Here is a 12,110-nt window from a genome sequence, read left to right on the forward strand (position 1 = left end):
TTTCTCCCAACCCTTAGCCCCAAACAACCGGCATTCTACTCTCTCTTTCTGTGAATTTGGCTGTTTTAGATTCCACCTGTAACTGAAATCATACAGTAGTTGTCATTCTGTATCTGAATTTACTTAGCATAATGCTCTCAAGTTCATTCATGTTGTAGAAAATGACAGGATTTCCTTCTTTTTTATTGTTAAATAATATTTCCTTCTATATATATATATACATGTATTATCATTATTATTGTTATTTATTTATTTTGGAGATAGAGTCTCCCCCTGTCACCCAGGCTGGAGTGCAGTGGTGTGATCTTGGCTCACTGCAACCTCTGCTTTCCAGGTTCAAGTGATTCTCCTGCCTCAGCCTTCTTAGTAGCTGGGATTACAGGCGCCCACCACCACACCCAGCTTATTTTTTTGTATTTTTAGTAGAGATGGGATTAAGCCATGTTAACTAGGCTGGTCTCAAACTCCTGACCTCAAGTGATCCACCCGCCTTAGCCTCCCAAAGTGCTGGGATTACAGGTGTAGGCCACTGCGCCCAGCCTTATTATTGTTTTTTTTGAGACACAGTCTCACTCCTTCACCCAGGCTGGAGTGCAGTGTAACCTCCGCCTTCCAGGTTCAAGCAAGCAATTCTCGTGCCTCAGCCTCCTGAGTAGCTGGGATTACAGGCACATGTGACCATGCTCGGCTAATTTCTTTCTTTCTTTCTTTCTTTTTTGCGACAGAGTCTCACTTCTTCACCCAGGCTGGAGTACACTGGTGCAATCTTGGCTCACTGCAACCTCTGCCTCCCAAGTTCAAGTGATTCTCCTACCTTAGCCTCCAAAGCAGCTGGGATTACAGGCATGCACCACCACATCTGGCTAATTTTTGTATTTTTAGTAGAGACAGGGTTTCACCATGTTGGCCAGGCTAGTCTCGAACTCTTGACCTCAAGTGATCCGCCCACCTCAGCCTCCCAAAGTGCTGGGATTACAGGCGTGAGCCACTGCACCAGGCTGAAATTTTATATATATATATATCTTCATTCATCCCTCAATGAACACTTAGGTTGTTTCCATATCTTGGCCATAATGCTGCCATGAGCATGGAAATGTGAAGAACTTCCTGTTAAACAGGGCAGATGGATCACACATATTTCTCTCTTCTCTCTTCCAAAATCTTACTAAAATAACAGTAAAGAGATAAAAAAGGCATTAGCTTTAAAGAACAATGAGATCAGCAGAAATGTGATAGTTATGATGATGACTTTCTAACATCAATTTAACTCCTAAACCAGTATTAGGAATCTCTTTCATTTTGCTTGCTAATGATTGGTTTAGAAAAGGACATGAGAAATTTTTTTAAAATTATTTTTTGTGGTAGAGGGCTTTTAGAATGCTTTTTCTCACTTTAAAAAAGAGGCATCCAGCCTGGGCAACATGGTGAAGCCCCACCTCTACAAAAAATACAAAAAGTAGCCAGGCATGGTGGCAGGCACCTATAGTCTCAGCTACTCGGGAGGCTGAGGTGGGAGGATTGCTTGAGCCTGGGAGGCAGAGGTTGCGCTGAGATCATGCCACTGCACTCCAGTCTGGGGGACAGAGTGAGACCCTGTCTCAAAAAAGAAAAAAAAAAGAGACACAAGGCTCTGGTGGGGGATGTTGATAGTGGCAGAGGCTATGCATGTGTGGGCAGGAGGTATATAGGAAACATGTATACCTTCTGCTCAACTTTGCTCAATTTTGCTGGGAAACGAAAACTCCTCTAAAACATAAAGTTCATTAAGAAAAAAGAGACACACAGGAAAGGTGGTCCTCAGCTTCATCTGGACCTTGTTATATCTACATGTGCCTGGAATTGCTACAGTTGCTTTGCTACAGGATTTGAGGATGAAGCCAAAAGACTGAGGAGGGTGGAATAAAAGAAGGGCCGTGAAGGCGAGTCACTGTGATGGTTGGGGACTGGTGCTCCTCCACCTCAGGACCTCATGTAGCACGCAATAAGTTTCCTAATTATTTAAACGGATGGTAGTCTATGTTTTCTGCTACTTGCACCTGAAGCATCCTAACTGATACAAGCATATGAGATTTTAATATTAAGAAAACAGGATGTGGCCAGAGAAGTATTAACTAACGGGAAAGGAACTGACCTACTATTGAACCTCCAAGAAGCTGGGCACCTCTAGGACATTCCTAGAGCAGCAGAAGTCATAGGTGAGGTGAGGACTAAATACAGCTTGAGAGTTGAAGGTCTTAATACATAGCAATTAGACCTAAAGGTCATGTCTGCCACCTCACACAACCAGATGATGAGTTATCACCATTTCTGCCAGTACACCCTCTTCGGTACCCCAATACACTTTCTGGAGTCTCGCTTTGTCACCCAGGCTGGAGTGCAGTGGTACCGTCTCAGCTCATTGCAATCTCTGCCTCCCAGGTTCAAGCAATTCTCCTGCCTCAGCCTACCAAGTAGCTGGGATCACAGGCGCGAGCCACCATACCCAGCTAATTTTTGTACTTTTAGTAGAGGCAGGGTTTCACCATGTTGGCCAGGCTGGTCTCGAATTCCTGGCCTCAAGTGATCTGCCCGCCCCAGCCTCCCAAAGTGCTAGGATTACAGGCGTGAGCCATCGCACCCAGCCAACAACAATAAACTTGCTAACAAGAGAGCAAAGGTTTACTTGCCAGAGAAGTTGAACTGGAGAGATTCTAGATACGGGGCCATCAGGCTCAGCACAGAGTAGGAGTGAGGCACAGGGCTGGACACAGGGGAACTGTGGGCCATTTCTAGTCAGGACTTCCAGAATGCCTACTGCCAGGCACATCACCAGTCAGGCTTCTATCTTTGAGAAACTGAGTGGCCCCAGAGAAGGCTTCCAGATCTTGCCTTTGGGAATCCTTAAACAAAAGGCTGAGTGGTGATCAGAAAATTGTGATTGACAATCTCACACACAGACTTCCAATTAGGCTGTTAGAGCCTCTCTTCTAAATGTGCATGGTTAGGGATGGCCCAACACTGCCGGAGCATCTCCAGTGTGAGGCTGCCCAACCACACATCAAAGACATGAACACAGAAAGGAAACAAACCTGGAAAAAACTAAGATGATGATGGAAAGAGAAAAAACTAAAAAACCTATCTTCAAAGATATTAGGATGTTATTGCCTCTGAAAAACGATCGTATCTTGTTGTATAGTGTAAGAAACAACCAGATAAAGAGAACCCAGATCCTAAAAAATAGGAAAGCATCATGAATGATTTAAAATACCATTTTTGAAGATAAAGTCAAAGAAAATATTTCATAAAGTAGAACAAGGAGATTAAGAGACAAAAAGAGGTAAGAGAGCTATAGGTCCAACATCCAATTAATAGAAAGTCAAGAAAGAAAGAATAAAGACAATAGTGGGGAGAAAATCATCTAAGATGTAACACAGGAAAATATCCCAGAAGAGGAAAAGTATCTCCAGATTGAATGAGCTACTGAGTACCCAGTACAATGAAAGAAAATGAGCTACATCAAAAGTGATCAGCTGGGTGCAGTGGTTCACATCTGTAATCCCAGCACTTTGGGAGGCTGAGGAGATTGCTTGAGCCCAGATATTCAAGACCAGCCTGGGCAACACAGCAAGACCCTGTCTCTGTAAAAAAATAAAAAGATTAGCCAGGGGCAGAGGCTTGCACCTGTAGTCCCAGGTACTTGGGAGACTGAGGTGGGAGGATCATTTGAAGCCAGGAGTTTGAAGCTGGGATAAGCTATGATTGTACCACTGCACTCCAGCCTGGGTTACAGAGTGTAACCTTGTCTTAAAAAAAAAGAGTGACTACTGTGTGAACTTTCACAGCCCCCAGGCTTCAGAGTAAAAAACTGGATGTGTGCAAAGAAATGATAATCAGAATAATATTAAACTTCTTGATAAAATTTTCAATGCTATAAATCAATGAAAAAATGTCTTCAAAATTCTGCAGGGAAATGATTTTCAATCCAGTTATATACTCAGATAGATGATCAATTTAAGTGTGAGAGTAGAATAAAAATATTTTCAAGTGTACAAGGATTCTAAATATTGACCTCCCACACATCTTTTCACAGGAAGCTAATGGAGGAGGTACTCCATCAAAATTTAAAGGTGCAAACTAAGAAGGAGGCAGTCACTTAGATCCAGGAAACAGGCGTTTGAACACAGAAAGAGCAAAGACATGTTCCAGGATGGCAGAAAGTGTTTTCATTCATTTCATTATTTAAGCACAATTTAATTTTTGAACTATGTGCCTATCTTACTCTGATTTTTAAAAATGCAGGCTGAGCGCTGTGGCTCATGCCTGTAATCCCAGCACTTTGGGAGGCTGAGGTGGGTGGATCACCTGAGGTCAGGAGTTCGAGACCAGCCTGGCCAACATGGAGAAACCCCATCTCTACTAAAAATACAAAAATTAGCCAGCCTGTGGTGGTAGGCGCTTGTAATCCCAGCTACTAGAGAGGCTGAGTCAGGAAAATCACTTGAACCCGGGAGGTGGAGGTTGTCATGAGCTGAGATCATGACACTGCTCTCCAGCTTGGGTGACAGGAGGGAGATTCTGTCTTAAAACAATAACAACAACAAAAAAAGCAGTGTAATTAAGAAGAAAACCAGCTGAAACACTCTATAATAATTGCCAGATAAAAGAGGAGATGAGTGGAATATTCCTGGGGAGTAAGCTGAGCGTGGAAGCTGTGCTCTAGCCCACAACTAGCTGTGGGAGCAAAGGGAAAAACAGGGACGCATGATGGTGTGCTCGTGTGTGCACACACACTAGGAGGAGGGAGCTCCGCACCACTTCCTTTTGGGCTCATTGCCCTCAGGGTGCATTCAGCCTCCTGGAGATGATATAGTAGTGGATGCTTTCAGGACCTGTTAGCTCTGATTGCTGTACTCCAGGATGATACCTGGAGGGAAGAAGTTCACTGGAACCAGCTTGGGTCTCGGAAAAAGCGAGGCTTGGGTGAGGAGTGATGGGGAATGGGGCAATGGGTCACAGGAAGGTGTTGACACAGTCACTCAAGTTTGTTTAGTTGCCATTCACTCTTTCTCCCTCCATACTACATCACCTGTCCCCCATCTGCCCACCAGTCTGGTCTAAAGTCAAAGCATAGGATGACGGGTCTTGTCCAGTTCAACTCAGGGAAATGCAGAGAAAGTCCTACCTTACTACTTTGAGGAAGCAGAGCATTAGTTTGTCTGAGTGCGTTGAGGAAGAGAGCATAGGGCAATTGACCTTGATTCACTCCTTACTATTTGACTTTAATTCAGTCCTTATTATGTGCCAGGCATGAAATGTACATTTCTTATTCCAGCCACCTTAGGTGAGTAAACTAGCATCTGCCTTTCTTAGATGAGATTTTTTTTTTTCCCTTTTGGTGGAGAATGGGGTCTGGCTATGTTGCCAAGGCTGCTCTCGAATTCCTGGGCTCAAGTTATTCTCTCACTTCTGCCTTCCGAAATATTGGGATTACATACATGAGCCACTGCGCCTGGCCTCAGATGAAGAAACTGTTATAAAGCTAATAAGAAACGGAGGGGTTTTGTGCCTGTCTGCATAACCTCAAAGCCCTCCAGACTGAGAAACAGATGTAGAAACAGCACAGGGACGAATATATAAGAAGTCAGGGAGAGAATAAGGCCGGGCGTGGCAGCTCATGCCTGTAATCCTAGCACTTGGAGAGGTCAAGGCAAGAGGACTGCTTGAGCCCAGGTGTTCAAGACCAGCCTGGGCAACATAGTGAGACTCTGTCTCTACCAAAAAAAAAAAAAAAAAAGAGAATTGGCTTGAAGTGTGGTAATATCACTATCCTAATGAGATACAGAATGGAACAGAAGTTGCTTTTATTCCAGACTCATCTCTGCCCTTTGTCAGGAATCTAGGACCTTCTACCTCTCTCCACACTGCCCTCGTCAGTCTAAGATTAACTAAGTTTGCCCTTTTATACTTTAGACTGCATGTGTAAGCATCTACAAGACAGAGGGGACTGTGCCCAGATTTTGTGGCACTAGTTTCCTGAGGGCTCTCAGCCTGGCTTGTCAGAGCCCAGCCCTCTTTGCCCTTTAAAACAGTCCCAGTGGCGGTGGCTGGCCTGGTCATCCACAACCCTCGGGCTTTTTGGAGCAAGCAATGTGTTCCTTTAGAGTTGGAGGCAAAGAAACTGAACCTATGAGTGTGTTATTCCAGGCCCCTCGGGCTGGGGGCAGAAGCATGGAGGGCAGGCATACGGAAACCAGGCAGTGTCAAGGCCAGCATTCACTGCCTTTGCCTTCCTGCGGAGTGCCTCTCCTACTCACTAATAGCTACCATCCATGGACTGCTTCTTATGTGCTTGGTACCTTCTCACTTCACTCTCATTAGCTCCACTGTACAGATGAGCAATCTGAGGCGAGACAGGCTAAGAACCATGACCAAGCTTACCTAGTTAGTAGGCATGGAGTTGAGATTTCCACTTCAAATCCCATTCCAACCCTTGTTATCTAACTTTAACTTTTCTAATTCTAGACTCAAGTTCCCTTTTTAGCAATCCCTGACAAGAATGGGTTGCAATGTAAGAATATGAGAACGAAAATATTTTCAAGGTTAACAAAAAGATACATATGAAATAAATTCACACACGTTAGCATTTCCTACAAAGGGAATTCACAAGTGGGAGGGGATGACAATAAATTCCATTCATGTGCAATAGTTTTTTTTTGCCAAGTACAGATAATCTGTGTAGATGAAACATCTATTGTATATACATCAATATGAGTAAAGCAATGTTTTTGTAAGTTTTGTGGGATTACAATATTCAACTCTGATCATGGCTCTTCAATCTTTAATTGCAGGGGATCTTGTCCTAAACTAAGACAAGTGCAGGACATCTTCCTGATTAACTTTGGAAAAGAACTCACCCCTGAGTTTTCTGGTGCCTAACCCAATCTTGAAAAGATCCTCAAAGATGATTCTGTGGGCTGGGTATGGTGGCCCATGCCTGTAATGTCAGCACTTTGGGAGGCCGAGGTGGGGGAATCACCTGAGGTCAGGAGTTCGAGACTAGCTTGGCCAACATGATGACAGTGCGTCTCTACTAAAAATACAAAAAATTAGCTGGGCATGGTGGCACACGCCTGTAATCCCAGCAACTTGAGAGTCTGAGGCAGGAGAATTGCTGGAACCCGGGAGGCGGAGGTTGCAGTAAGCCAAGATCGTGCCATTGCACTCCAGCCTGGGCGACAGAGTGAAACTCCATCTCAAAAAAAAAAAAAAAAAAAAAATTCTGTTACCAACATGTGTAATGTGTTCCTCTGCCCCCCCAACTTCTTTTCCAGAAACATTCTTTTTGCTGATTAACCTCACCCATCCTTTTCTGCTTCCTTAAGAGAACACAAACAGCTGGCATTTCTCTATAGATGAACATTCCCCTGAAAATTAAACCCAGAAGAAACAGTCGGAGCAGATCCTTCAGGCTCCGTTCTTTTATTATTTAACGGCTGCTCCCTTGTTTCTCTGTTAAGCCAGGTACCACTGCCTGGTGAGAAGTGCCTCCATCAGTCAAAAATAGATGGAGATTTGTATAATCAAAGAAGGCTTTCAGACTGGGTTCCCTGGAGTCCTTGGGGATCCCAAGGAGATCCTTGAGAGGGTGTGGGGGACAGTGGCTCTGGGTACATGTGTGAGCTTAGCCAGCTTCAGGGGGAGGCAAGTCTACTTTCCTCTCAGGTACCCAGGTTGTGCTGGAATGAAAATGTTCGACAGCTACAAAGAAGTTTAAAAGCCGCTGTATATAGAATTGAAACCCTTTCCAGAAGTTTGGAACAGAACTGTTGCCTCAACTCTAAAACAAGGGTAATATCCTTAACCAACACCCCACATGACAGTGAGAAGTCATTACAAAATGATCTTGCAAAGCGAGGGGTGGCCAGGAAAGTAGCATGTCCATGGCGACAGTAACGCCACGATGGTGAGCATGATGGAAGTGTTGGGGATGGCAATTCCATCTGACCGCATCCTCCTGAACGCCTGAGGCTGAGCTTGGCCATAGTGACAGAGGGACTATGGCTGTCAAACTGGGTCAGGCTTGCACCAACATGGAAGGCATCAGGGTGAGAGCCTGGCAGATCAGGAGTGACTGCTATGAAATATTTGTTTTTGCTTTAAAAATCAACTCCCTCCCCTTCTTTTATGACTATGTCCTCTTAAAGCCTATTTGCTACCCGTTGAGATTCACACTGTATGCATAAAGAACATCAGATAATACCGTTATCTGCACTTCTCATGGAGTATTATTAATGTTTCCTTTTTATACAAATTATGGATACTTGATTCTTATCTCATTTTTTTAAACTCCAAATTCCTGAAAAGCGGGGTCTAGCTTCATTAATCTCTGTACCCCTGCCTGAGAGTACCTAACATGGAATCTTGCTTATGGAACGAGCACTCAATAAATATTTTTGAATAAGTGGTTCTCTGTCCCATTATTTGGGAATTGAGCTGCTGCCCATCAAAACGGACATGCATGGATTTTAAATTACTTTTAATCCAAATGAGTGTCAATTCTGTTTTCTATTTTTTCCTTTCTGTCCGGGACAACCACATAGAACCCCAAACAGGTGGCCCAGAAGAGTAGCTTTCCTGGTGTGGAGAGACATGTAAGGACAAACAACCTCTGCTATGCCAATTTCCCCTTTCATCCTGATGATAGGAGAGCGTGGAAAACAAATACGTGGCAAGTGGACTAGCATGGTGCAGTGAGCGCCTAAGAGGTGCTAACGGCCTATCCACCCGGGTTTCCCATCTGCTCCAGGAATCGTCAACTAACATAAAAACCCAGGCAACCAGGAAGTCACCTGGTGACTGATGTGTCACAGTTCCAGGTATTTGTTTCCAGCTTATTCTTGCTCTGTAAAAACACACACTGTCTGATATAAGGTCTGCTAGTCTGCCATGAAGTCCACTGCTGCTGACAATGGTGATGACAGTGATGATGATAATGATGACAGCAGTAAAATCTGTTGAACACTATGTGGCAGGCACTGGGCTGGGCCTTTTATGTACATTATCTCATTAAAACTTTACTACTGCCTTACGAAGTAGTACTATTATGACTTCCATTTAACACATAATCAGACCACATGCCACAGACCAGGCAAGCTAAAGTCGCTTGACCAAGCATTCAGGGCTTCCATCGTCAAGGTGGTACTTACCTAGGAAGTACAGAGTTAGGTGGCCTGGATTTTGCAGGGGATGCAACTTTCGGTTCTGGCCCAGAGCTCCCTGAAGACCCTGGCAGAGAATCCTGCGCTGGCCCGGATTGGTTGGGAAGTATTTCCCTCGTGGAAGTCAGGAGATGCTCTTTATCTTTAACTTCTTTTTCCCGGGACTTGGCTTTGTGTTCTGCCAGGAGGAGGTCAAATTGCTTTTTCCGGCCTGGGACTGCCCTCCGATGGCTTAGCGAATGTGTCTAAGGAGAAGAGAAATGAAAAGCACAGCCTCTTTGATCAGCACATAAACCTGCTTCCCCAGACCCTCCATTTCAGAAATAGCAATTCATGGAAATTTAGAGGTGCTTGAAAAGTCAACTTCAAGGCAACAGCTCCTGTTCTGCGGCTAGGAAGAGGCAGAGACCACACGAACGCAACCATGCCCTACACTCCTGGTGTTAAGAAGCCAAAGCTTCCTCCAAAAAATGGCATAGGATGACGAGCTTCAGCGCAGAACCCATGAAAACCTCTCTGATGAAAGGCAACTGCGAGGGAATGCTAGAGTTAATCCAGGTGCAGGTGGGAGGCTCGATTCGGCCCAGACAAACAGAGCCACCAAGCAGAGAGGGCCATCGCCTTGATCCCAAGAAGCACTAGCAGTTCAGCATGAAATACAGGGCTTTGGGCGACCCAATGGCGGCCGCCTTGGGTCAGCTGTTCCCCTGGCCACCCCGGTGTGGCTGGATCAGGGGCGCGGCATATCATCCTCCCCTCCAGGGCTGCCTTTCAGGGCGCTGCCGCCGCCGCCGCCGCCGCCGCCGCTGCTCCTGCATACATTAAAACGTAGCAGGCTTTAGAACCGCCTGTGAGTGCCTATAAATACAATTTACTGTCTGGCCTCACAAGTAACAGGGGAAGCCTAGTTTTTTTTTTTTTTTTTCCTTCTTAAAAAGCCAGCCAGCTTGAGGCAGGCACTCTGCTACCATGGACGAGAAGAAAGCATTTCCCTTACAAAGAACAGCTGGGGGTCATGTCGAGGTTCCACACCCTGCCGTGTGCAGAGAGTGGCATGCAAACATTTCGACAAAGGCCCCAGCCAGAGCAGGAAGTATTTTTTATGGAAAGAGAAATACCTTGCAGGTGAGGGATCTTGTGCAAGGTTTCTTTGTCTCGGGATCCAATACTCCACAGTGTTTATTTGGGTCAAATTCTCTCTCTGGTTTAAGAAACAAACAAAAAATATAAGAAAAAAGGAGACTAAATAGAATTTGGCATTAAGACTACATTTTAAAAAAAATGCACATTTGCACCAACAAGTGAGACATTGTCAGGCAATCTGGTTTTTGTTTTTTTTGTTTTGTTTTGTTTTTTGTTTTCTCAACCAGCTGCTAAAGTGCTTCCAGAACACTCGGGGAAAATCGTGCTCCCCTCTGAACCCAGAGTTCCCAAGTCTAGCTTCGGCAGCAATGCCGAATGCAGCACAAGGGTTGGGGAATAGGGTGGGAGTGGGGACCAAAGGGAAGGAGAGGAGCCGTGCTGCTCTTAATGCTCTTAATGCTTTATTTTACTTGCAATGGTTCCACAGGTCCTTGGCATTTGGGCAGAGCTGGCTGCAGACCAGGGAGAGCCACCTGAGACCCAGTGGCCCCTTTCCTGGGCTGCTCCAAGAGTACAGACACCCTGACTCCAGTTCCTGCCTTCCTGCTAGTTTTAGCCATGTAAGTGGAAGATTATTCCTTCACATGTCGGAGTGACCTGCCTCTCTCACGCTTGACAAAGCCCTCAGCGCAGGCTTTGCACACAGCCTCGCTGACCACAAACACCATTTACCTGATTGAGGGGCACTCTGGCAGTGTTACAGGCAGGGGCAGGGGAGAAGGCTGAACTTGAAGGTGCAGAGAGGGCAGGGCCTGCTAATCTCACAGCTGCTCCCTGCCCCCACTGCCCTGGGCCTGATGTTTCACGTGGGAATAAAACAGGGCAGGCTGCCCTCGTGGGATGAAGAATGTCTGTGCGGAGAGGCCAGGCTTCCTCAGCTCCTGCCTTCCAGTTGACTGTGGACAGTTTGTGTGGAGGTTACTTCTAAGAAGCCTGTTCTTTCTATGTCCATCTTGGGTCCTTCACCCCCACCAGGATGGCAATCATGCTGTCCTCACCTTTAAAATGAGGGGATGTGAGGTGATCTCTTTTGTTCATTTTTATTTTTTGAGACAGGGTCTCACTCTGTTACCCAGGTTGAAGTGCAGTGGTGTGATCACAAGGCTCACTGCAGCCTCGACCTCCTGGGCTCAACCTCCTGAGCAGCTGGAACTAGAGGCATGCACCACCACACCTGCCTAATTTTTTTTTTTTTTTGTAGTCACGGGGTCTCACTACATTGCCCAGGCTAGGTGATCTCTTAAGGATCCTTTGGGCTTTAAAATTCCACCTCTTGGATGGCCTGTGCTGTTTCTGGAAGGCACCAAGCAAACACGTAAGTCCTGCAGAGCAGGAATGACACAGCCCTCTGGGCATGTGGGGAGACTGGCAGCAGTGCTGCTGGTGGTACGGGGTATACAGAAATTGGTGGTATGTTCTTAAGACCCTTGAATGGCTGCAAACTCAAAAAAGGTTACCTAGCCAGAAAACTGTCTGAAATTGTTGGAGTGAACTCCGAGCATATAATAATGCTCAGATTATAACATAATAAATGAATGTATTCAATTTTCAAAGCTTTGAGGGTCATGGGGAGGTTGCAATGGTGTTACCAATGATGTGCACAAGAAAACTATTCTATACCCAAGACAGATTCCCTGGCTGGTTACCAAAACGCCTCCCTGCTTTTTTGCTTTTTGTCTGCCTTTTCTCTCTCTTTTTTTTTAGCTTCACTTAGAAAAAAAACCTGCTAGGCCTGGAGATGCTGGTTTGCTCGGGGCCCTTTCTGGCCAG

The 12,110-nt window shown here is 45.5% G+C and overlaps 1 protein-coding gene across 6 annotated transcripts in view; it reads right to left on the reverse strand.

The window, feature by feature from the left end:
* The window catches only part of ATXN7L1 (ataxin 7 like 1), a 278,155-nt gene that overhangs the window by 26,985 nt on the left and 239,060 nt on the right, over positions 1 to 12,110 (reverse strand). For all 6 annotated transcript variants that reach the window (XM_007982511.3, XM_038004524.2, XM_073009235.1 and 3 more), the window contains 2 exons: positions 10,316 to 10,398; positions 9,186 to 9,442 (listed from right to left, as the gene is read on the reverse strand). In XM_007982511.3, the coding sequence (XP_007980702.1) occupies positions 9,186 to 9,442; positions 10,316 to 10,398 (340 nt within the window). The remainder of the gene's footprint in view (positions 1 to 9,185; positions 9,443 to 10,315; positions 10,399 to 12,110) is intronic.

This window comes from Chlorocebus sabaeus, chromosome 21 (assembly GCF_047675955.1).
Source record: "Chlorocebus sabaeus isolate Y175 chromosome 21, mChlSab1.0.hap1, whole genome shotgun sequence".
NCBI lineage: Eukaryota > Metazoa > Chordata > Mammalia > Primates > Cercopithecidae > Chlorocebus > Chlorocebus sabaeus.